At 45.4% G+C, this 26,947-nt stretch overlaps 1 protein-coding gene across 1 annotated transcript in view; it reads left to right on the forward strand.

Annotated features, from left to right (window-relative positions):
• LOC147102690 (dynein axonemal heavy chain 9-like) overlaps window positions 1-26,947 on the forward strand; it is a 394,408-nt gene that overhangs the window by 114,292 nt on the left and 253,169 nt on the right. Inside the window, exons 15-17 of the mRNA XM_085963406.1 lie at window positions 21,638-21,898; window positions 25,068-25,493; window positions 26,278-26,397. Coding sequence (XP_085819532.1) covers window positions 21,638-21,898; window positions 25,068-25,493; window positions 26,278-26,397 — 807 coding nt within the window. The remainder of the gene's footprint in view (window positions 1-21,637; window positions 21,899-25,067; window positions 25,494-26,277; window positions 26,398-26,947) is intronic.

Raw genomic sequence — 26,947 nt, forward strand, 5'->3', positions numbered from 1 at the left:
ATTCTGTCCCTTCCTGTCACATTCTGGTTATTATTTCCCCCATCTCTATCCTGCTCTATTGCTTTCTCATTTCTCATTGACTTTTTAAATTCCCACTCACCTGGATCCTCCCCCACACTATTTAGTTTAAAGCCCTCTCTGCAGCCCTAGTTATTCGATTCGCCAGGACTCTAGACCCAGCATGGTTCAAGTGAAGCCCGTCCAAATGGAACAGCTCCCTCTTATCCCAGTACTGGTGCCAGGGCCGCACAAATCGAAACCCATTTCTCCCACACCAGTCTTTGAGCCACTCATTCATTTCTCTGATCTTATTTACCCTATGCAAATTCGCTTGTGGCTCAGGTAGTAATCCAGAGATTATTACATTTGTGGTTCTGCTTTTTAATTTAGCCCCTAGCTGTTTATACTCTCTGAAGAACCTCTTTCTTTGTCCTACCTATGTCATTGGTGCCTATGTGGACCATGACAACTGGATCCTCCCCCTCCCACTCCAAGTTTCTCTCCAGCCCAGAGGAGATGTCGTTAACCCTGGCACCGGGCAGGCAACACAACCTTCGGGACTCACGCTCTCAGCTGCAGAGAACAGTGTCTATCCCCCTAACTATACTGTCCCCCATCACTACATTTCTTTTTACTTCCCCTCACTTGAATGGCTCCCTGTACCACGGTGCTGTGGTCAGATTGCTCATCCTCCCTGCAATCTCTGTCCTCGTCCACACAGGGAGCAAGAATCTCGTACCTGTTAGACAAGGCCAAGTGCTGAGGCTCCTCCATCACTACCTCCTGGATCCCAATACCTGCCTCGCTTGTAGTCACACTCTCCTGTCCCTGACCATGGGCCAAATTGGAAGTAATTACTCTCGTGGGTGTGACTGCCTCCTGGAACTTAGTGTCCAGGTAATGCTCCCCCTCCCTAATGTGTCGCAGTGTCTGAAGCTCGGACTCCAGCTCATCAACTCTGAGCCGAAGTTCCTCGAGCAGCCAACATTTGCTGCAGATGTGGTCGCCTTGGATCTCAATGGTGTCCACCAGCTCCCACATGCAATAACAACAACACATTGCCTGGTCTCCCATCTCAATTAATTAATTTAGTTTTAAAAGTTGGAACACGTATATCTTTTATTCTACACCAAGGCACTTAAATTTAGACATCCAAGTTTGGAAAAAAAGCGAGAAAAATAGAAATACTCACCAACCAATCACTTACCTGCTTTCTGGTGACGTCACACTTCGATTACTTTTTACTTCTTTACACTCTGTTGTAGCCGCTCTCCTGGGCTCCCGCTGTTTAAATAGCTCCATACTCTCGCTCTCCTGGGCTCCCGCTGTTTTAGTAGCTCTGAACTCTTGCTCTCTCTTGGGCTCCTGCTGTTTTTGTAGCTCCGAACTCTCACTCTCTCCTGGGCTCCCGCTGTTTTTGTAGCTCCGAACTCTCGCTCTCTCCTGGGCTCCCGCTGTTTAAGTAACTCCGTACTCTCGCTCTCCTGGGCTCCCGCTGTTTTTGTAGCTCCGAACTCTCGCTCTCTCCTGGGCTCCAGCTGTTTAAGTAGTTCCGTACTCTCGCTCTCCTGGGCTCCCGCTGTTTTTGTAGCTCAGAACTCTCGCTCTCCTGGGCTCCCGCTGTTTTAGTAGCTCTGAACTCTTGCTCTCTCTTGGGCTACTGCTGTTTTTGTAGCTCCGTACTCTCGCTCTCCTGGACTCCCGCTGTTTTTGTAGCTCAGAACTCTCGCTCTCTCCTGGGCTCCCGCTGTTTAAGTAGCTCCATACTCTCGCTCTCCTGGGCTCCCGCTGTTTTAGTAGCTCCGAACTCTCGCTCTCCTGGGCTCCCGCTGTTTTAGTAGCTCCGAACTCTCGCTATCTCCTGGGTTCCCACTGTTTTAGTAGCTCCGAACTCTTGCTCTCTCCTGGGTTCCCACTGTTTTAGTAGCTCCGAACTCTTGCTCTCTCCTGGGCTCCCACTGTTTTAGTAGTTCCGAACTCTTGCTCTCTCCTGGGCTCCCACTGTTTTAGTAGCTCCAAACTCTCGCTCTCTTCTGGGCACCCACTGTTTTAGTAGCTCCGAACTCTCGCTCTCCTGGGCTCCTGCTGTTTTAGTAGCTCTGAACTCTCGCTCACTCCTGGGCTCCCGCTGTTTTAGTAGCTCTGAATTCTCACTCTCTCCTGGGCTCCTGCTGTTTTAGTAGCTCTGAACTCTTGCTCTCTCTTGGGCCCCCGCTGTTTTCGTAGCTCTGAACTCTCGCTCTCTCCTGGGTTCCCGGTGCTTCAGTAGTTCCGAACTCTTGCTCTTTCCTGGGTTCCAGCTGCTTTAGTAGCTCTGAACTCTCGCTCCCCTGGGCTCCCGCAGTTTTAGTAGCTCCGAACTCTCGCTCTCTCCTGGACTCCCGCTGTTTTAGTAGCTCCAAACCTCTCACTCCCCTGGGCTCCCGCAGTTTTAGTAGCTCCAAACTCTCGCTCTCTCCTGGGTTCCCGCTGCTTTAGTAGCTCTGAACTCTCGCTCCCCTGGGCTCCTGCAGTTTTAGTAGCTCCGAACTCTCACTCTCTCCTGGGCTCACGCTGTTTTAGTAGCTCCGAACTCTCGCTCTCTCCTGGGTTCCCGCTGCTTTAGTAGCTCCGAACTCTCGCTCCCCTGGGCTCCCGCAGTTTTAGTAGCTCCGAACTCTCGCTCTCTCCTGGGCTCCCGCTGCTTTAGTAGCTCCGAACTCTCGCTCCCCTGGGCTCCCGCAGTTTTAGTAGCTCCGAACTCTCACTCTCTCCTGGGCTCCCGCTGTTTTAGTAGCTCTGAACTCTCGTTCCCCTGAGCTCCCACTGTTTTAGTAGCTCCGAGCTCTCGCTCCCCTGGGCTCCTGCTGTTTTTGTAGCTCCAAACTCTCGCTCTCCTGGGCTCCCGCTGTTTTAGTAGCTCAGAACTCTCGCTCCCCTGGGCTCCTGCTGTTTTAGTAGCTCTGAACTCTCGCTCACTCCTGGGCTCCTGCTGTTTTAGTAGCTCCGAACTCTTGCTCTCTCCTGGGCCCCCGCTGTTTTCGTAGCTCCGAGCTCTTGCTCTCTCCTGGGCTCCCGCTGTTTTAGTAGCTCCGAACTCTTGCTCTCTCCTGGGTTCCCGCTGCTTCAGTAGTTCCGAACCCTCGCGCTCTCCTGGGTTCCCGCTGCTTTAGTAGCTCCGAACTCTCGCTCCCCTGGGCTCCTGCTGTTTTAGTAGCTCCGAACCCTCGCTCCCCTGGGCTCCCGCTGTTTTCGTAGCTCTGAACTCTCGCTCTCTCCTGGGCTCCTGCTGTTTTAGTAGCTCTGAACTCTCCTAGATATCTTTCAAATTTATGTTTTGTTATTCTAACACCATTCATTGGGCCAGAAATTCGGGTCCCCACGGGTGAGTACGCGCTGGGTACTCGCGCGTAGGCCCAACGAAAGTGCCAGTTTCGTGCATGCACTGCGCATATGCGGGAAACCGGAACTTCCGTTCCAGGTGGCGCGTATGCCTGGAACTTCCGTTTCTTTTACAGGTTTCTCCGGGAGGGTAAGTCTCCAGGAGCTACGCTTGTAAAAAGCAGTCGCAAGGCCTGCTTTTAACAAGGTAAGTGGTGAATTAAGTTAAATTAAAACATTTTTTCCACAGGTTTATTATTTTTAAATACTTTAAAGAAAGGTAAGTTTATTTTTAGCCCCGTTAGAAACTGTAATTAATTTTTTCAAAAATTTAAATTATTGTTTAAAATAGTTATTTTATGTAATTTATAGTTATTTTTAAAATGTGATGTTTTAAAAAAAAATTATTTGAAGTTTTAGTGATGTTTTGGGGCTGAATTGTATTCATAGATTTGACAGCTCTTCCTGTCAAATCTATGAATACAGATTCCCTGCTACCATTGGCTCTCCATGGCCCACGTGATCCCAGGGGACGCTTCGAACTAACTGCGCCCCTGGGATACGCAAGCACTGCGCGCCGGCAGTTGGAGCAGGCCCAGGATCGGAATCCCACGCGGGCCCACAGCACAACGGCTGGTGCACTAGGTAAGTGCAGGTCGGAGGCTTGCACCCGCGGGAAGCCTTCGACCCGAATTTCTGGGCATTAAGTATTATGTTGCTTTTCCCCCTTCTTATCTGCAATATTTTAAATGTTGCATTAAATTTCATGTCATTATTCTGTCCAGTTAAATATCTTGTCCAATTAATTTTGTAGTTCCCAGGCTGCCTTTCCAGATTCAACAACCCCCTTCCTCAGTTTGGTTTTGTCTACGAATTTGACCACTTTCCATTAAGTGTCTAAATCCAAGTTACCAAAGTCTATCATTTGCTTTAAATAATGGAAGCCACTAATAAATACTAGGGACACTCATTTGGGTCAGTGTTGAATTTAACCATCTGCCCACTGGGCATCTGATATTCTAACTGGACCCCAAAGGATGGATTAGAGGTTTCAATTTGAACCATCTGTCAATATAATAAAAATCAAGTTTGATGCACTATCGATAATCTTTCATTAGAATAGTTGGTTGATAGTAGATCATATTATTTACAAAGCTTGCTAATGGCCTCTGCAGGCAGAACATTATTACATACTCTCCTTTCAGTCCAATATTGGACTCCTGATAGTTGGACCTAGGAGCCTGGTTTTAGATTCCTGTTCAAAGCATTGATGTGGATTAGTTTCCTGATGGGGAATCTCCCAGCAAGAAATTCAACAAAACCATGTCCTAAACTTATCAGAGGTCTGTAGTACGTACTCCGTGATGCCAAATGATTCGTGTCCTGCATGACCTGTCCTTTCAGTCATTAGGAAGGTGTTTGTTAAAGTGTCAGCAGTGGCTCAGTGGGTAGCACTCTCGCCTATGAGTCAGAAGGTTGTGGGTTCAAGTCCCACTCCATGAGACTTGAGCACATAAATCTAGGCTGACACCCCAGTGCAGTACTGAGGGAGTGCTGCACTGTCGGAGGTGCTGTCTTTCGGATGAGACGTTAAACCGATGCCGTCTGCTCTCTCAGGTGGACGTAAAAGATCCCATGGCACTATTTCGAAGAAAAGCAGGGGAGTTCTCCCCGGTGTCCTGGCCAATATTTATCCCTCAATCAACATCACTAAAACAGATTATCTGGTCATTATCACATTGCTGTTTGTGGGAGCTTGCTGTGTGCAAATTGACTGCTACGTTTCCTACATTACAACAGTGACTACACTCCAAAAGTACTTCATTGGCTGTAAAGCACTTTGGGATGTCTGGTGGTCATGAAAGGCACTGTATAAATGCAAGTCTTTTTATCTGGTATGAATCCTGGATCACAGTCTCTGTCATGGGTTAGCCGGGTGGGGTCGCGGGGAATAGGAATAAAGTGAAAATAACTCAAATTTTTGTCTGTTTCTGCCACACATCCTAACTGTGGTGTGAGCCTTTATGAGACAGTATGAGCTTGCTTAATACATAATTCTGCAATGGAAACTCAGTGTCCATCTGACTGCAGGTCACAACCTGAGCCGCAGACCAGCGGGCTCTGTTTCACTGAGGAAGTAACAAACTAGTACAGCAGTGAGTCAGTGTCAGATTGTAATTGATTGTGAGCTGCTCCAGGGTAGACACACCAGCGGGCTGTTTTATTGAAAGCAAAGGCATGTTATTTAATCACAGCGACTGGCAAAAAAACATTTTTGTTCCAAAATAGAGTGAGAAAAGAGATATACATACAGAAGGTTCCAGAAATCTATCAGTATGAGATTGCCCAATATATCTGTAATAGAGAGTGATGGAGACTTACGCCTTTGGCGTGTGCAAAGTCTACCAGTTTGGGGGTGGGGGGTAAATGGGATTGTTACCTTCTCAGTCAAACACACCTGTTGGCAGATTGACCACTGGGCGGAATTAATGGCATCTGCTTAGAAATCTGTGAGCTGGACTATACTGAAGAGAATGCAAGCATGTGGATAGCAAAATTGAAGAGGGAGTAAATGGTGATGTTATATGTAAAAAAAAAATGTATATTATGATTTATAGTTTTATTAGCAAATGTTTAAATGCAGTTTTCAATTTTTTTTGCACGATATATGAATCCTGCCTTAAAGGGGCATATCTCGTTCAATAAGTGTATGGCAGGCTTTTTATTGCTCAGTTGCCAAACACTCAACAATGACTTCCATTTATATGGAGCCCCAAAGTAGAAAAAGTGTCCCAAGGCATTTCACAGAGATGTAAGGAAAAAATGAATGCCGAGCCAAAGAAGGAGATGTAAGGAGGGGTGATTAAAAGCTTAGTCAGAGATGGGTTTTAAGGAGCGTCTTAAAGGGGGAGAAGAAGGTCGGGGGGGTGTTTAGGCAAGGCATTTCAGAACGTGACGCCTCGGCCCCTGAAGGTACACTGGCCAATGGTGGGGTCGAGGGGGTGACGCACAACAAGTCAAAGTCAGAGAAATGGAGAGTTCACAGAATCACAGAATCACAGAAACCCCACAGTGCAGATAGAGGCCATTTCAGCCCATCGAGCCTGCACCGACACATATCCCACCCGATCCCCGTAACCCCTACACCAACACCAACACATATCCCACCCTATCTCCGTAACCCCACATATTTTAATCCCCCTAACACTAAGGGTCAATTTATCATAGCCAATCAACCTAACCCGCACATCTTTGGGCTGTGGGAGGAAACCGGAGCACCCGGAGTTCTCGGGGTTTGTAGGGTTGCAGAAGGTAAAAGAGAAAGCGAAAGGCGAGGCCATGAAGGGATTCAAACAAAAGAATGAGAATTTTAACTTTGAGGTGTTGGGGGACTTGGAGCCAATGTGAGGACAAGGGTGATAATTGAGTGGGACTTGGTGCTCAATAGGTTACTGGCAGTAGAGTTTTGGATGAGGTGAAATTCATAGCAGTTGGAAGATGGATGGCCGGCCAGGGGAGCTTTGGAACAGCCAGGTCTGGAGGTGACCGAGACATGGATGAAGATTTCAGAAGCAGCTGGGCTGAGGCAGGGGCAGAGGCGGTCAACATAGGTGGAACTAGGCGCACTTTGTAATGGAGAAGATATGGGATCACAAACTCCCCTCAGGGATGAATACAACACTGTGAGCTGTCTGGTTCAGCCTGAGCTAGTGGTTGGGGAGGGGAATGGAATCCGTGGCCAGGATATGGAGTTTTTGGTGGGAAGATGATGGCTTCGGTCTTACGAGTGTTTAGCTGGAGAAAATTGCAGCTCAGCCAAGACTGGATGTTGGACAAGTTGTCTGACAAAACAGAGGCAGTGAAGGGGTTGAGAGAGGTGGTGGAGAGGCTGGTCCTGGTGTCGCAGCAAACCCCATGTCTGGGGATAATGTTGCCGGGGGACAGCATGCAGATGAGGAAGAAGAGAGGGTCAAGATTAGACCCTTGGGGGGTGGGGGGGGGAGGTCTCAGGAGGTAACAGTTTAGGGGAGGGAAGAGAAGCCACTGCTGGAGATAATCTGGCTACGAAAGACAGAGAAGATGGAAGTCTGGAGAATTTGAGGAACCCATGCCAATGAGTAGAGGGACAGAATGCATAGAACTTCATTGAATGATTAGCTATTCCTTTGTGAAAAGCATAGCTATCCAGTGACCTACCTTTCCACTTCTGGTGAGGTTATTGAATTATTTCTGACCCTCCAGTCATGTGCAGCATATAGTTTTGCTGGAGTTAACATGCTTCAGCACATTGTGCCATGCTTTTCTGCCTGTGGTCTTCCTGGCTTTTCTCCCTCTGGCAGGCAATAGCAGCAGCAGGTCAATTCTATCATGAGAACTATGGGGTCAATGTTCCTGTTAAGTTGTGTGGCCGCGCAGTGGTCTGGAGGTCCCGCGCAAGCCGCTCACCAGCTTTACAAGGGGAATAACCCCACATGCGCGAAGATTTGATTGGGCCACGCAGCCAGTTATAGGGCCCGCGCATGAAAATAAATTACAGGGAACATTGTACAGGGTCCCTGGCTTCTAGCTTACATCCTGTTGCCCTCCTAGGCTTGTACAGCCACAGGACTCCATTTATAGGGGAAGGCACATTGAAAGCAGGAAGAGCAGAGACCTGCAAAACAAAGTTTCAAGCAGGCAGCAATGCAAGTTAGCAATTTCAAACATCCAGCAACTGTTGATATTGTATCCGATCTGCTTCGAGAAACCAGCAATTCTGCAGACATCACGTTTGTAACAAACAGCTTCTGCCACGGGATGGGGTGGGGTGACGTGTCCTTTTTAAAAATGTATTCATTCACGGGATGTGGGCGTTGAGTTGCCCATCCCTAATTGCCCTTGAGAAGGTGGTGGTGAGCCACCTTCTTGAACCGCTGCGGTCCGTGTGGTGAAGGCGCTCCCAAAGTGCTGTTAGGGAGGGAGTCCTAAAATTTTGACCCAACAATGCTGAAGGAACAGCGATATATTTCCAAGTCAGGATGGTGTGTGACTTGGAGGGAAACTTGCAGATGGTGATGGTGTTCCCATGTGCCTGCTGCCCTTGTCCTTCCAGGTAGTAGTGGTCGCGGGTTTGGGAGGTGCTGCTGAAGAAGCCTTGGCGAGTTGCTGCAATGCATCTTGTAGATGGTACACACTGCAGCCACGGTACGCCGGTGGTGGAGGGAGTGAATGGTTAAGGTGGTGAATGGGGTGCCGATCAAATGGGCTACTTTGTCTTGAACGTTGTCAAGCTTCTTGAGTGTTGTTGGAGCTGCACTCATCCAGGCAAGTGGAGAGTATTCCATCACACTCCTGATTTGTGCCTTGTAGATGGTGGAAAGGTTTTGGGGCATCAGGAGGTGAGTCACTTGTTGCAGAACACCCAGCCACTGTCCTGCTCTTGTAGCCACAGTTTTTATCTGGCTGGTCCAGTTAAACTTCTGGTCAATAGTGACCACCAGGATGTTGCTGCTGGGGGATTTGACAGTGGTAATGCTATTGAATGTCATGGGGAGGTGGTTAGACTCTCTCCTGTTGGAGATGGTCATTGCCTGGCATTTGTGTGGTGTAAATGGTCCTTTCCACTTATCAGCCCAAGCCTGGATGTCGTTCAGGTCTTGCTGCATGCAGGCATGGATTGCTTCATTATCTGAGGAATTGCAAATGCGATGTCCTGGGGCTGAGATGATTTGCCGCCAACAACCACAATCATCTTTCTTTGTGCTAGGTATGACTCCAGCCAGTGGAGAGTTTTCTCCCTTGACTTCAATTTTACTAGGGCTCCTTGGTGCCACACTCGACCTAATCAGGAGAATTTATAATGGGGAACAAGGAAATGGCAGACCAACTAAATACATATTTTGATTCTGTCTTCACAAAGGAGGACACAAATAACCTCCTAGAGATGTCAGGGAACGGTCTAATGAGAGGGAGGAACTGAATGAAATCAGTATTTGTAGGGAAATGGTGTTAGGGAAATTGACGGGATTGAAGGCTGATAAATCCCCAGGGCCTGATAATCTACATCCTAGGGCACTTAAGGAAGTACCTAAAACATCACTAAATCTTCAAATAAATTTTTTAAAAATCACATTTTTTAAATAAACTATAAATGACATGAAATAACTATTTTTAAACAATAATTTAAATTTTTGGAAAAAATAATTTTATTTTCTAGTGGGGCTAAAAATAAACTTAACTTTCTTTAAAGTATTTAAAAATAATAAACCTGTGGAAAAATGTTTTAATTTTAATTAATTCACCACTTACCTTGTAAAAAGCAGGCCTTACGCCTGCTTTTTAAATGTGTAAATTCTGGAGACTTACCCTCCCGGGAAAACCTGCAAAAAAAAGCAAGTTTGATGCGCACGCGCAGCCTCTCCCGCGCACGCATATGACCTCTTAACCCCTGCTTTCAGAGGAACGGAAGTGCCGGTTTTCCACGCATGCGCAGTGCATGCAGGAAACCGGCACTTCCATTGGGCTTACGGGTGAGTACCCCGTGCGTACTCACCCGTGGAGACATGAATTTCTGGGCAGTATCTCCAAGTTTGCAGACGACACAAAGCTGGGTGGGCGTGTGTGCTGTGAGGAGGATGCCGAGAAACTCCAGTATGATTTGGACAGGTTGGGTGATTGGGCAGATGCATGGCAGATGCAGTATAATGTGGATAAATGCGACGTTATCCACTTTGGTGGCAAAAACAAGAAGGCAGATTGTTATCTGAACGGCAATAGATTGGGAAAAGGGGAAGTGCAACGAGACTGGGTGTCCTTGTGCACCAGTTGCTGAAGGTAAGCATGCAGGTGCAGCAGGCGGTTAAGAAGGCAAATGGTATGTTGGCCTTCATAGCAAGAGGATTAGAGTACAGGAGCAAGGATGTCTTGCTGCAGTTGTACAGGGCCTGGTGAGACCACGCCTTGAGTATTGTGTGCAGTTTTGATCACCTTATCTGAGGAAGGATGTTCTTGTCATGGAGGGAGTGCAGCGAAGATTCACCAGACTGATACCTGGGATGGCAGGAATGACGTATGAGGAGAGATTAGGTCGATTGGGCTTTTACTCGCTGGAGTTTAGAAGAATGAGAGGGGATCTCATTGAAACTTATAAAATTCTAACAGGACTAGACAGACTAGATGCAGGAAGGATGTTCCCAATGGCGGGGGAGTCCCGAACCAGGGGTCACAGTCTAAAGATAAGGGGAAAGCCATTTAGGACAGAGATGAGGAGGAATTTCTTCACCCAGAGAGTGGTGAACCTGTGGAATTCTTTACCACAGAAGGCAGTTGAGGCCAATTCATTAAATATATTCAAGAAGGAGTTAGATATATTTCTTAAGGCTAAAGGGATCAAGGGATATGGGGATAAAGCAGGGACAGGGTACTGAATTTGAATGATCAGCCATGATCTCATTAAATGGCGGAGCAGGCTCGAGGGGCCAAATGGCCTAGTCCTGCTCCTATCTTCTATGTTTCTATGTTTCTAATGATGCCTTGATGTCATGGGCAGTCACTCTCACCTCACCTCTGGAATTCAGCTCTTTTGTCCATGTTTGCACCAAGGGTATAATGAGGTCTGGAACTGAATAGTCCTGATGGAACCCAAACTGAGCATCAGTGAGCAGGTCATTCCTGAGTAAGTGCCACTTGATAGCATTGTCGACAATACCTTTCATCACTTTGCTGATGATTGAGGTAGGCTGATGGGGCAGTAATTGGCCACATTGGATTTGTCCTGCTCTTGTGGACAGGGCATACTTGGGCAATTTTCCACTTTGTTGGGTAGATGCCAGTGTTGTAGCTGCACTGGAATAGCTTGGCTAGAGGCACCGCTAGTTCTGGAGCACAAGTCTTCAGCACTGCAGCCGGGATGTTATTGGGGCCCATAACCTTAGCTGTATCCAGTATGCTTAACCATTTCTTGGTGTGGAGATGCCGGAGTTGGACTGGGGTGGACAAATGTAAGAAGTCACACGACACCAGGTTATAGTCCAACAGCTTTATTTGAAATCACAAGCTTTCGGAGCGCTGCTCCTTCTTCAGGTGAAGTGGAGAAATGCATAAAGACACAGCTTATATAGTCAGAGAATCATGTCAGATGTTTACAGGTAACCTTTCCAACTGCCATTTATCACACCTCGGCAGAGAGATAATCACAGCAGTCAAAGGTGTGAATGGTGTCCAAACAGGTCAGTCAGGGAAACATTACATCAAAGAACAATGAGGTGGGGTCACAAGGGGTCAAATATTGCAGATGCTGGGGTCTGTATGAAAAACAAAAAAACAGACAAAAAACATTTTTTTTGGCTGGAAATCATCTTTGATGTAATGTTTCCCTGACTGACCTGTTTGGACACCATTCACACCTTTGACTGCTGTGATTATCTCTCTGCCGAGGTGTGATAAATGGCAGTTGGAAAGGTTACCTGTAAACATCTGACATGATTCTCTGACTATATAAGCTGTGTCTTTATGCATTTCTCCACTTCACCTGAAGAAGGAGCAGCGCTCCGAAAGCTTGTGATTTCAAATAAAGCTGTTGGACTATAACCTGGTGTCGTGTGACTTCTTACATTTAACCATTTCTTGATATCACGTGGAGTGAATTGAATGGGCTGAAAACTGGCATCTGTGATGGTGATGACCTCAGGAGGAGGCTGAAATGGATCATCCACTGCTGGCAGAAGATGGTTGTGAATACTTCAGTCTTGTCTTTTGCACTCACAAGCTGGGTTTCATCATCGTTGAGGATGGGGATATTCATGGAGCCTCCTCCTCCTGTTAGTTGTTTAATTGTCCACCACCATTCACGACTGGATGTGGCAGGACTGCAGAGCTTTGATCTGATCCGTTGATTGTGGGATCGCTTAGCCCTGTCTATAGCAGGCTGCTTCTGCTTTTTAGCATGCATGTATTCCTGTGTTGTAGCTTCACCAGTTTGCCACCTCATTTTCAGGTATGCTTGGCACTGCTCCTGGCATGCTCTTCTACACTCCTCATTGAACCATGTTTGGTCGCCTGCCTTGATGGTAATGGTAGAGTGAGGGATATGCCAGGCCATGAGGTTACAGATTATGGTGGAATACAATACTGCTGCTGATGATCCACAGCACCTCATGGAAGCCCAGTTTTGAGCTGCTGGGTCTGTAGATCTTATTGCTCCTCCACTTTAGCTACTGCCTTTAAGGCTGTAGAATGGTTCATATTTCCTCCCCTTCATTTGTACCTAATAGGGCGCTGCTGTGTGCACCTGGTACACACCCATTGTATGCTGCTGAGCCCCAAGAGGACGTTTAGGCACCAAGGGTTTACTTTTAATGGAGTCCACTTATAGTGCGACCTGTTCACATTGCACTTGGCGGGGGGGGTGGGGGAGGGGGGCATCCAGGGTGCAAAATCTCCCCTCGTGTTCCTCTAATGAGCCTGTTACGTCACTTTTGTTCAACAAAATTGATTGTTTAAGTCTTGTATTTGCACACAAAAAGATACAAGTGCAGCACGTGACACAGCACGTGAACCCATTCTGATTGATCAAGAGGCACATCGCTCAAATCTTCGTTCAGGAGGTGGATCCTGCCCCCTACTGTCAGGCGTGAATCAGTAGTAGCACTCTTGGCTCTGAGTCAGAAGGTTGTGCGTTCAAGTCCCACACCATCGGCTTGAGCACAAAATCTAACCTGACACTCCTGTGCACTCCAGACTGAGGTGCTGTCCTTTGGATGAGACGTTAACCCGAGGCTCCGTCTGTCTTCCCAGGTGGATGTAAAAGATCCCATTGCTGGTTGTGGGACCTCACTGTGCGCAAATTAGCGTCCGTGTTTCCTACATTACAACAGTGACTACACTTCAAAAGTATTTAATTGGCTGTAAAGCACCAGACGTCCCGAGGTCATGAAGTATGCTATATAAATGCAAGTCTTTCTTTTCTTTTATGTAAATCTCTCTGTGAGAGACTTTCAATTAGTCCTGTATTCGGGACGGTTTTATTTTTGCCATAGCCTGATACCCTAAGGAAGCAATTGCTTGGGTGGCTGCCCAGACTAATTTCTTAGGCAATTGGAGAGAAGAGATGTTAATGCCACCAAGTGCAGAGTGAATTGTAACATATGTCCCAAAGGAAAAGGAGACTTTGACACCCAATTTCCAAAAGTGTTTATTATTTTCTTCCTCATGTACATCACACAACAACAACTTGAACTTGTATAGTGCCTTTAACATAGTAAAATGTTAATTTGCTTTATAAAAGCAAAGAAACAGACCTTGAGCACAATAATTACAGCCTGCATATGATTACACTAATAAGGGTGCACAGGATTAGTCTGTGTTACTTTACCATTAACACGTTACTTCAAATTCTGTTGTATCTAATTATAACATGAGCTTTAGACAAGACACTACAACAAGCTGCGAAGCAGAAGTGATGAATCTGATCCCCATGCAGGGCCCAAAGTGACGTAGACAAAGCAGTTTACGTATTCATAGAATCATGTAATGATAGAGGACACAAGGAGGCCATTCGGCCCATCGTGCCTGTGCCGGCTCTTTGAACGAACTATCCAATTAGTCCCGTCCTCCTGCTCTTTTCCCGTAGCCCTGCAAATTTTTCCCCTTCAAGAATTTCTCCAATTCCGTTTTGAAAGTTATTATACAATCTGCTTCCACCGCCCTTTCAAGCAGTGCATTCCAGATCATAACAAGTCACTGCGTAAAAAACCTTTTTCCTCATGCTGCCTCTGGTTCTTTTGTCAATTACCTTAAATCTATATCCTCTGGTTACTGACCAACATTTCCTCTAAGCTGTGCGGCTCTCCGTCGGTCCCGCGCAGCCCGGGACTTTTTTTTTTCAATGTTAAATTTTGCGCCTGTGGAAAACTGTGAATGGGTCATGCAGCCCCTTAAAAGGGCCACGCACCCCCCAAAAATTAGGGGGAACATTGTTACTGACCCTTTTGCCACTGGAAACAGTTTCTCCTTATTTACTCATACAGAACCCTTCATAGTTTTAAATGCCTCTATCAAATCTCCCCTTAACATTTTCTGCGAGAACAAACCCAGTTTCTCTAGTCTCACTACATAACTGAAGTCCCTGGTACCATTCTAGTAAATCTCCTCTATACCCTCTCTACAGTCTTGACATCCTTCCTAAAGTATGTGTCCAGAATTGGTCACAGTACTCCCGCTGGGGCCTAACCAATGTTTTATAAAATTTAGCATAACTTCCTTGCTTTTGTACTCTATGGGCTCGAATTTCCAAGCCCTGTGGAGGCGGGTTTGGAAGCGGGAGTGGGGGGAAAATTGCAGAATCGGGGGGTACGAACCCTTCCCGCCCCCAACCCGCCTCCATGCCCGTTTTCCAGGAGGCAGGTACCCGACCTGTGCTGGGAGCCGCCTCCCCGAGGCGGGAAGGGGATTAGTGCCAATTAACTGCCTGTTAACAGGCAGTTTTTGGCTTAATCCCTATTTTTAGCCCTTAAGTGTGGGCTGCCCGACAGCTCCAAACCACGCCAAGTTAGCGAGGTGGGCCGTCAGGCTGAAGGGCTTGGAGGGTTCGAGATGTCCGGTGCTCAGGTGAGTGATGGGTGCATGAGTGCAGAGGTAATTGTGTTTGGTGTGTGTAAAGTGTTTAAATAAGTTTTATTTACCTTTACTTACTAATGCAGGCTTCCTTCCTTCAGGTCTCGGGAGTCCCTCATCTCACCGGCACAGAAAGCAGAATGGCCGCGAGCTGTCAAAAGTTACAGCATTCTGCTTTCTGTTCTGGAGAGATTTCTAACTGAGTCTGTGGAGAAGGACTCATTAGAAGTCAGATTGTCAGTGTTTGACAGCTTCACAGAGCTGTCAAACGCTGATATTTCATCTGTCAAAAGCTCTTGACAGATGAAATGTCAATCCCTGACGTCACCTGTAACTGGGTGTCCCTTAATTGGCCTGCTGAGCCTGCTGGGCAGGCTCAACAAAGTCAATCAAGGGAAAATCGCATGGGTTGGCCACAAATCGATGGAGGCGGGACTACAACCCAAAAAGTGGGAGTCCCGCCTCCATCACGTCCCCATTGACAAAATCCAGCCCAATGCCTCTATTGCTAAAGCCAAGGATCCCATATACCTTTTGAACAGCCTTCTCAACTTGTCCTGCCACCTTCAACGCCTTGTGTACCTACACCCTCAGGTCTCTCTGTTCCTGCACCCCCTTTATAATTTTACCATTTAGTTCATACTGCCTCTCCTCATTCTTCCTACCAAAATGAATCACTTCATGCTTCTCTGTGTTAAATTTCATCTGCCATGTGTCTGCCCATTTCACCAGTCTGTCTGTGTCCTCTTGAAGTCTGTTACTATCCTCCTCACTGTTTACTACATTTCCGAGTTTTGTGTTATCTGCAAACTTTGAAATTGTGCCCTGTATACCCAAGTCCAGGTCATTAATATATAATCAAAAAGATCAGTGGTTGCAACAGTGACCCCTGGGGAACTCCACGGCACACTTCCCTCCGGTCTGAAAAGCAACCTTTCACCACTACTCTCTGCTTTCTGTCCCTTAGCCAATTTCATATCCACGCTGCCACTGCCCCTTTAATCCCATGGGCTTCAATTTTGCTAACAAGACTATTATGTGGTACTCTATCAAACGCCTTTTGAAAGTCCATATACACATCAATCGCACTACCCCCTTCAACCCTCTCCATTATTTCATCTCAATCAACTGAGTCAAACATGATTTGTCTTTAACAAATCATTTATTAACCCAGATTTTTCCAAGTGCCCATTAAGTTTGTCTCTAAAATTTTCCCCACGATAGGCCTGTCGTGTCTGGGTTTATCCCTCTCCCTCCCCAAGACTATTTGTTCCAGGCAATGCCGAAACACATCACAGCAGAAAAAAAACCTAGTAGTTAGGCAAGCTCAGTTATCTTTACCTATACAATAACTTGCATTTATATAGCACTGTTAATGTCAAAAAGTGTCTCAAGGTGTTCCACAGAGGCATAATCAGACAAAAATGGATGCCGAGACAAAGAAGGAGATATTCGGAGGGGTGACCAAGGAGAAATGCAATGGCTAAAACCATTTGGGAGGATAATGCTTACAGATGAGCTTGGAGCTTTATACTCCGGATGAAGCAGCTGAAGATGGCTGGGCCTAGGACACTACCCTGAAGAACTCCTGCAGCGATGTCCTGGGGCTGTGATGATTAACCTCCAACAACCACAACCATCTTCCTTTGTGCTAGGTAGGACTCCAGCCAGTGGAGAGTCTTTCTCCTGATTCCCATTGACTTCAATTTTACTAGGGCCCCTTGATGCTACACTCGGTCAAATGCTGCCTTGATGTCAAGAGCAGTCACTCTCACCTCACCTCTGGAACTCGGCTCTTTTGTCCATGCTTGGACCAAGGCTGTAATGAGGTCTGGAGCCAAGTTGTCCTACCGGAACCCAAACTGAGCATCGGTGAGCAAGTTATTGGTGAGTAAGTGCCGTTTGATAGCACTGTCGACGACACCTTCCATCATTCGCTGATGATTGAGAGTAGACTGATAAGGTGGTAATTGGCCAGATTGGATTTGTCCTGCTTATTGTGGACAGGACATACCTGGGCAATTTTCCACATTGTCAGGTAGGTACCAGTGTGGAAAATTTCTTCATGCAGTATTGTACGGAATGTTTTTACACTTAATCTTGATGTCCAATTGGAAAGAATCTTCACTTTACTGCCAGGATAACAAAAGAGAGAACATTAGCCTGGTAATGGGCACATGAATAAAACACCTATGACTGCTTCATCTGCCTTGGAGCGGGGAACTGATGAATCTTTGTAAATAAAGCATGAGATTTGAGGGTTAAACACTATGCGGTTCATTTTAACTTTTGCCGATAGAGTAAAGTGAGCAATATTAGACTGACTGCCTGTTATACACCTCACATGATTTTCCTTTCTATTGCCCATTTTATACTCTTGCCTAAAGTTAAAATGACCCCAAATGCATCTTGACACGAGCGAAACTATAGTTGGGAGTCTATTCAGTTTTAAATATGCATATATACATTTCCTTACATGTCTGTCAGCCATTTAAATTGTAATTCTTGCCCGTGAAAGAATTAGGTTGTGTACAGAATTGATTCACACTTAATGAGAAGCTGCGTTATGGAGGTGCGCTACTCCTGGCAACCGGGCCTGATAATGTTTTAAAGCAATCCCATTATTTGAATGTTTTCAATCATTCTGATCATGTTTTACTCTGATCTTTCCTCCTAAGTCCTGCAAAAAAAATCCTTTTGGAAGTTTCGCTCTCTATCTTTATGATTACTAATTAAAGGTGAAAAAGATCAGTTCCAGCAGCATGGTGATGATTGTTGGGAGGCAATGCCAATATGGAGGATGTACTGTCAATTATTTTTACTACAGAGAGCAAGTTTTTCACAGAAAAAAAGGTAGTATTAAGAATTTTCAATATTCCATGGTTAGCAGATGAGAAAAGTACAGTTAATTTTAATTCTGGCAAATGTTTTCTCATCGAGTGATTTGTTAAGGATCTTGCTTCTCCAAGGTCTTTTATTGTTCAAATTGATCTTTTAAATAATTTTCATTCTCCTAATTCTTCCAATTTCTGCCTTCCAGCAGCTTCATGCCTACCCTGGTTTGTTTCCATGTTGCCTTTATCTTCTTGTCTTCCGTTTACTTCCTTGATTGCCTTAGTCTTGCTGTTTCATTAAAATGTCAGAGTCCATTTTAATCTGTGTCTTTTCCTTCCCTCTGGAGATTATAACATTATCTAGAAGGGAATTGGGTATTTGTAAATCAAAGAATATAAAAAGATAAGGGGAAATGTCAAGGAAGTGGGATGAGAATAGATGTTACCAGTTGACGAGCTAGCACCAGCACGGATGCAAATGTCAATTGGGCCCCTCCTGTGCAGTAATGTCAATGATTCCACATTTGGAGTGAAAATAATGAAAGAGCATGGAAGTGTGCATTAGCCAACAGCACTGAGCATGTAGGAGTGATTAGGAAGATGTGCGGTAGTTAATTAGTGCCAGTGTGTTATCTTATAAAGACAATGTATTCATTAAATGTTGTCTCAGAGGAAGAGTTTAGGCTGTTTCCGTGGTAACATCTCTGAGGTGCAAGGAATGGAGAGCTGGGGGTAAAAAAATAATTGAAGTCTGAAAGTGAAAGCTGAAAGATGTGAAAAGAAACTGAAAGGACCAAACAGTGGTGAGCGGGTGAATGATTGTCCAAACATTCAAATGTAAATTTGAAATTCTTGAAAAGTATTCACAACTTTGTTTACCGTTGAGCCCTTCACAGGACAGCAGATTGTTTTTAAAGGGACACTTCACGGAAAAAGGTGTTGGGGCAAATTTAACTGAAAATGAACGAGACCATGGAAATCATGTGAAATGTTGGCGTCGTGACAAAGTGTGTATGTCACCCTAAACGACGAAACAATGCTTCACGAGAGCAGGGCTCCTTGCATTTGTTTTGTTATTTTTAGGCAATTGGAATGCTGCAGAAAACCTTCAAGTGTAATCTTCCTCACTTATTCACGTGCTCTGGGTTAGCGACACTCGAGACGCGATTGTGCTGCACTTCTCTCGGCCGGCTTGATTTTTCAAAATGGTAAATCCTGTAAATCCTGCTGGAGCTGCAGCATTACATCCTGCTGCTGATAGCACAAGAACATGGCGTTCGTGATGTGGAGTAGAAGCTAATACCAGACGATAAGTTACCAGTTCGTGCCATTAAACTATTCAGCTTTGCTGTGTCCTTGCGCTTTGCAGTTCTTTGATTTCTGGGAATATTACTGTCAGTTTGAGGATGTTGTCCACATTTTAATGGGCTCTCCTCATTAAGATCAGTTCAAGCTGAACCTCCAAAATAACATCCGTCCACTTACCCAAGCAATTGGCCTTGCTTTAGTTTCCCTTATATTTAATTGAGGATCCCGTTTAAGAATATCATCAGTATTATTATTATTGCAGTAAAATTTATTTCTAAGCTTCTGATGATGTAACATAGCCTTAAACATATAACATATATAACTGAGGTGGGGGAACTAATGTGTTTAAATACAGTCTATTCTACATAATTCAAAGTTATATTTTGCAGTAATAAATTTGAATTATCCAGTTGTTTGAATTAAGCAATGTTTATAACACAGCAAAGTGCGATGACAGTGCAAGATATTTGAGTTGTCAGATAATTTGAATTAAACAATTTTGAATTAAGAGGCATATTCAGAGTGTTTTACTGTGAGTCTTTAAAGCATCCTGGCATAACTGTGAAATATCTGAAGTTCATTTTACCTTTACTTCGGAAACAGCAATTTTAATGTTGTAACTCACTCATAACCAGCTGTGGTTCTATATTTACTTCAGGTTTACTTTTAATTGAGATTGGGATATATGTGAATCTAGGTTCAAAATCGGAATAGACACGAGTAGGGCTACTTCGCCCAAGCTGTCAGGATTTAGCTGAAACCTTGAAAGAAATTTTGGGGAAGGGAAACTTACGATTGACAGTACAAGAACGCTGGACTGGGTCCTGCCAGAACACAGGGAAGAGGATGTTTATGGGTGGACAACTGCGATTGTCCACAATTGTGGTTGTGTCAATGGTTAGAGACTGGTGGAACAGTCCATGGATGGATTGGTGAAAGACTGATGGGAATGCTGACAGGTGGGATGTGAAGTGAGGACAGGTGATGCAAACTATGGCCTAGAAATTCAGTGGCCTGCGCCACCAGTTTGCGCCCAAAGAGGGCTTTTGCGCCACTGGCCACACCTACCGCGATATTTAGCGGGGCGCTAATGGCGGCGTTAGCCTGTAGCGCTGCGCCGCCACCGATGACGTCATCGGTGTGCGCAGCGCCCCGCTATCGCCCCGCTGTCCATATTTGCTCGCGGCCGCCTCCTCCGCGCCGGCCGCAAACAGCAACCGGTACACAGGGGCCTACCTGTGGCGGTAGTGGGGCGAGTTAAGGTGGAGGTGCGGCCGGCCGCTTTTTCGGCGGCCGCCTGCCCGCGCCTCCGTCCCCGGCCTCCTACACCCCCCCCCCCCCGCGGCATTGCCGGCTGTTTCCTGAGAGCCCGGCACTTCTCCTTGGTGCCGGGCTCATTTGCCGGCACTCGCGAGCGGGGATCGCGCTGTTGCAGGCACCTCCCCCTTAACAGTGGGAGGAAGGCCTGCAGTACCGCAGCCTGCCGTGCCGCAGCGGGTGGCGCTGCGGCACTTTGCGCGCCGATATTCAGTTTCAGCGCCCCAAGCGGGGCGCCGAAACCCTTGTTTAGCGGCCGGCTTCCACTTGGGGCGCTGAAACTGAATATCCCGATGGCGCAAGTGGCTCTGCGCGCAGCGGTAATTCCGGCGCCCAGGCGAGCTGGGCGCCCAAAACTGAATTTTTAGCCCTATGTATTCGAACTGGCCATGATTTGGAAAGCAATAGCTTGCAGACTGCCTGGTAGAACAGATAGCAGGGTGAAAAGAATTGGTACCATGTTTGAGTTTGACAGACTTGGGCTAATTTGGATCAAGCGGAACACCAGATCTTGTGAAGATGTTCGAGATAATGACCTGGAATCATTTAAGAACCAATTGGATAAGGCAACTTTTTTTTTATTCGCTTATAGGATATGGGTGTCGCTGGCAAGGCCAGCATTTATTGCCCATCCCTAGTTGCCCTTGAGAAGGTGGTGGTGAGCCACCTTCTTGAACCGCTGCAGTCTGTGTGGTGAAGGTACTCCCACAGTGCTGTTAGGGAGGGAGTTCCAGGATTTTGACCCAGTGACAATGAAGGATCGGCGATATAATTCTAAGTCAGGGTGGTGTGTGACTTGGAAGTGAACTTGGAGGTGGTGGTGTTCCCATGTGCCTGTTGCCCTTGTCCTTCTAGGTGGAAGAAGTCACGGGTTTGGGAGGTGCTGCCGAAGAAGCCTTGGTGAATTGCTGCAGTGCATCTTGTAGATGGTACATACTGCAGCCACGGTACGCCGGTGGTGGAGGGAGTGAATGTTTAAGGTGGTGGATGGGGTGCCAATCAAACGGGCTGCTTTGTCCTGGATGGTGTCGAGCTTCGAGGGGACTTATGGGCCATTCACGATGGATGAAGAGCCAAATGGCCTTCCTTATCCTTGATTATTTTGTCACTCAGAAAAACTGTTGAACATTTTCAGATCATGTGAATATAAACGTGGATACTAAAACGAACGTCAAACCTTATAGAAATTTAGTGATTATTCCCTTATATCTAATTCCCATAAACAGGTGGATGATCTGAAAGCTAAACTGGCTGCGCAGGAAGTTGAACTGAAACAGAAAAATGAAGATGCTGACAAGCTGATTCAAGTAGTTGGAGTTGAAACAGAGAAAGTAAGCAAAGAAAAAGTCATTGCAGATGGGGAAGAACAGAAGGTGGCTCTCATTGCTGATGAAGTTACCCGAACACAGAGAGACTGTGAGGAGGATTTAACAAAGGCTGAGCCTGCCCTTGCTGCAGCTCAGGAAGCCCTCAACACTCTGAATAAGGTAAGAGTTTAAATGAATTCAAAAGAAAAATAACAATTTGCAATTACTTAGTGCTTTGAATGTAGAAAAACATCCCCAAAGCACTTCACAGAGTCGTAAGGAAGAAAATGAACGCCAAACATTAGGAGTGTTGACCAATGACGTGCGTGAGCCTAGGCAATTACTGACAAGTGACTACTTGACCATGGAGACATTGGGGTCGATTTTGTCGAACCTGTCGGGAAGAAGGCGGGACTTCCCCTTTCGGGTTTCTGACCCGCCTCCTTCGACGTCCGGCCAATCCGCGCGATTTTCCCTTGATTGACCTTGTTGAGCCCGCCCAGCGGGCTCAGCAGGCCAATTAAGGGCCACCCGGCAACAGGTGACATCACAGACTAAAATTTCATCTGTCAAGATTTCTGACAGATGAAATATCAGTGTTTTACAGCTGTTTGAAGCTGTGAAACACTGACAGTCTGATTTCTAAGATGAGTCCTACTGTGCAGACTCATTTAGAAATCTCAGCAGCGCTAAAAGCTGAAGGCTGTCACTTTTGACAGATCGCAGCAGTTCAGCTTTCAGTTCCGGCTGAGTGCTGCGCTCCCGACGGCTACAGGAAGAAAGGCTGTTAAGGTAAGTGAAGGTAAGTAAAAGTTCTTTACACACTTTAGACACACCAAACACACTTATCTTTACACTCATGCACCCATCACTCACTTGAGCGCCGACAGCGCGACCCCTCCAACTCACTCAACCCGACGGCCCACTGCTCTAACCTGGCGTGGTTTGGAGCCGTCGGGAAACCCACACGAAACCCCTCAAAATAGGGATTAGGCTAAAAACTGCCTGTTAACTACCTGTTAACAGGCAGTTAATTGGCACTAATCCCTTCCCGCCTGGTTTCGGCGGGTCCCAGTGCGGGGCAGGTACCCGCTGCCCCTGAAACTTACGTGGGGTGGGGTTTTGGGCGGGATGGTGTCGGGACCCCCAAAGTCGGGATTTCACCCCCCCCCCACACGCCTGCAACCCCGCCTGACGGCTCCCCGAAAATCTAGCCCATTATTATTGAACGCAATCTGAATTCCCCTCTCCCTGAGACCAGTTGAAAATCCCCAACCATTGCCCAGTGTCTTGGCCAACAACAGTTGAAAACAGATTACCTGATTATTCACTCTTTTGCTGTTTGTGGTACTTTACTGTGTGAAAATTGACTGACCTGTTTGTGCATGTAACAGCAGTGATAGCTCTTTAAAAAATAATCCATTGGTTGTAAAGCTCTTTGGGAGATGCTAAGAACATCATAAGTCACTATATAAATACAAATTCTTTATTTCTTTCTAACGGGTACAGACCAACATTTTATGTAATCCACTATGTGAGTACAGTGTTGATGGAGAGATATTATGACTACAGTTTTGTCTCTCCATGCTGTAGCATAAAGATTACACTAGGAATGGTTATTTTGTTCTTTATTCTTCTGTACAACATGCACATTATATGATAATACACCTTGCGACACTTTCCAGCATCTACACCATTCAACATGTCCTACACCAAGAATTGAGGAATATTACAGTTTCTCCCGTAGGCCTTTCCCAATTTATCGTATTTTAATTTCTCTTGAAGTAGGGTATAAATCCTCTTACACTGAGTTAAATATTGTAACAGTAAATTGTGTGTTTCAATCGCTGATGTGCTGGAAATTTGATTTATTTTGATGCACTTAGGAAGATAAAATGCAGCCTTTTGTCTTGGCAGGGCGATAATTATCGAAGTTAACATCTTGTTTGGATGTTTCTTCAGCCGATGTTAAATCAATTGAATTCGATTTACAGCCCCGAGTGATTTCATTGACAATTCATGCTATGGGAAGAAGAATAGGCGGGTTTCATCTTAAATAGCCGTGGGAAAAGATCTGTGCTGTTCGTAAACAATATAGAATGCGTGATAGCTCTGCGGAGTGAGCACCCAGACGCAGCCAATCTCAGAAGATGTTGAAATCGCTGACGTGCAAGGACATACTGTGTTGTAATAACAACAAAAAATGCTGGAAACACTCAGCAGGTCAGGCAGCATCCGCAGAGAGAGAAAAACAGTGTTAACGTTTCAGGTTTGAGATCCTTCGTCAGAACTCGGACCTGAAACGTTAACTCTGTTTTTGCTCTTTCCGCGGATGCTGCCCGACCTGCTGAGTGTTTCCAGCATTGTCTGTTGTTATTTCAGATTTCCAGCATCCGCAGTATTGTGCTGTTGTATACTGTGTTGTAAGCCTCCTTTTCAATGAAAATGACTGACGAATGCCCCCAAGGGAACTCTTTTTTATAGGACAATGGAAGTATAAAACATCAAAGACAAGGTGGCGCATCAGCTCGCCAACTTCTTCAGTGGTAATTTTCCTTAAAAAAATGTTGTTACTCTACATCCCTCTAATGATGGGCAGTAGAAATCTATACACACACACACACGACCCCATGTTTTGGTGTAAATGTGTGATCTTAAGCACGATAGGATATTACAGAATTGTTCAGAACCATGATGTTTTAGATTGCAGTGAATGGGAGCGATTAAAAAAAAAACTAAACCAAATTTAATTTCAGGGTAATTAGGTGTTAGCTGCTCTTTTGGAAAGAATGTAGATGGTCCAAGGGCGAGTCAGAAATTGATTTTTATTATTCATTGGCAAGATGTTGTGGCAGAAATGTGTCTGATTAAAATAACAGAATATCTTTTTACTCCAAATTTCCCACATTTGACATCATTGCTTAATTTGCATTTCCACAGCCTTTCTTGTTAGGCCCTAATTTTCTTGTTCGGCCCCAGTGTTCATGTAAAATGGGTTTACTTAATTAGAAAAGGTTTCAGAAGCACTAAACTAGGTCAGTTATACAGGGATTGTCACAAGTTTGCTGATCATTTGTTTCTGATTCCCTTAATCTTGTTAGAATCAGCTGCCATTGGACACAGTGGGTACTCAGCGACTTCACAGCTAACAAGCCATTCGAGGTTTGTGTTACCACTAGGGGGTTTCATTGCATTACATTTGATGACTCATGCTATATAAAATTCAGACTATAGCTCCAGTCTTCAAAGCAACCCATTCAGATTGATAACTCAACAACCTGACTCTATTAATGCTTGAGTGCAAAGAAAAATCCATTCAGTTTCACTCGCAGCTTTGTTTTCCCTCCAGAACAACCTGACAGAATTGAAGTCCTTTGGTACACCTCCCTCGGCAGTGAGTAATGTCACAGCTGCCGTGTTGGTGCTCACAGCGGTTGGAGGCAAGATACCCAAAGACCGCAGCTGGAAGTCGGCAAAGGTCATGATGGCAAAGGTAGACGGGTTCCTCGATTCCCTGATCAACTTCAATAAGGAGAACATCCACGAGAACTGTCTCAAAGCTATTCAGCCATACATGCATGACCCTGAATTCAACCCAGAGTTTATTGCATCCAAGTCTCTTGCTGCCGCTGGCCTTTGCTCCTGGGTTGTCAACATTGTGAATTTTTATGAAGTCTATTGTGATGTCGAGCCTAAGCGGCAAGCTTTGAGCAAAGCCAATGCAGAATTAGCTGCTGCCCAGGAAAAATTGACAATTATCAAAGCCAAGATAACTGTAAGTATCAAGAAATAGCGTCATTTGCATTTGTCACAGTGCCCTGTATGTTTTCCCTGATGTACGCAGACTGCAGTAGTGCATTCCTAGTCAAAGGTACCTCATTAATATGGAAGATTCATATGGATGTTATGTAAAACTATTGAACGCACAGTTCTAACCATTAATGGAGGCCACTTGAAGATCTCCACATCGTAGGAAGATTGTACGAGATACCTTGCACATATCTTTCAAAATGAGCACTTTCTGTACTACAGTATTGATGCAATATTGAAGGTCCTCTGTAAAGTGTTAAGTTTTGAAATACATGAAACATTTTAACTTCAGCACTTTAATCACCCAGCAAATGATGTCATCTTTCTTGGCAAAAAGCCTACATGGCAAAAAACATAATAAAATGTAATGACATCTTAACACAGAATCATACAGCACAGAAAGAGACCATTCAGCTCATTGTGCCTGTGCTGGTATTGTTAATTATATCTGTAATTGCTTTAAAAGGGAAATGGGGAGGGGAGACAACTATGACCTTTGATACAGGCCAAGTCATAGGGCTGAAAATGTTATTTGGACTCATTCAATTACTGAACTCAAAATGTAATTGGACAAAATAATCTAAATGTTATCCATGAAAGATGTTTAGCAAGCTGCAGTTTAGTTTCCCAGAAATGTAAGGAAAGATTGAGGCAAAAAAATAATAATAAGCTGCTTCTTTTCTAGCGGTGCGCTGCTGTTATGTATTGATCTGATATTGATTGACATCTGTTTTCTTGTTCTTTAATAGCAACTGAATGAAAATTTAGCTAAACTAACAGCGAAATTTGAACAGGCCACAGCAGATAAACTGAAATGCCAACAAGAAGCTGAATCGACTGCACGGACCATCTCCCTTGCCAATCGACTGGTGAGTTTCAGTGTCCCGCAGACATTTCTCTAATCACTGGATGTAGTTGGCGGAGCATTAACCATAGCTGGTGCTGGACAACATTGACAGAATGTGTTCATATTGCAACATTAACACTACTGTCATACTACAAGTACCCATTTCACACATGTACCTGCTCCAGCCCGCACCACAATCTACCCAGTCAAAGCAGAGCTCTGTGAATGCCTAATGATACATATGAGCAGAGTTCTGCTAACTGGTGTCTGAACGCTGGTGAAATCTTCAGTGTTAGTAAAAACATTCACACAGCATTACCAAAGAAACTCTAACAAATGACCGGCACATGACCTGGGACCGTTTTAAAGTTTAAAAGCACACTTTCCCGATTTTAACTCCAGATGGATTCCTCGCTCAAGCCCGAGTTAAAATTAGTGTCGGGTCTCAATAATGTCAATTTTACCACCACGTGCATATGTAAAGAAGGACGCTGTTGGCTCCGGGCCCGTGTCCTTGCTGCCTGCTCAGGAGAGCAAGTTAAAATTGCAGATGTTGCGATCATTGCATGGCG

Source organism: Somniosus microcephalus, chromosome 21 (assembly GCF_052327205.1).
Source record: "Somniosus microcephalus isolate GS21.2 chromosome 21, FLI_Smic_1.0, whole genome shotgun sequence".
Lineage (NCBI taxonomy): Eukaryota > Metazoa > Chordata > Chondrichthyes > Squaliformes > Somniosidae > Somniosus > Somniosus microcephalus.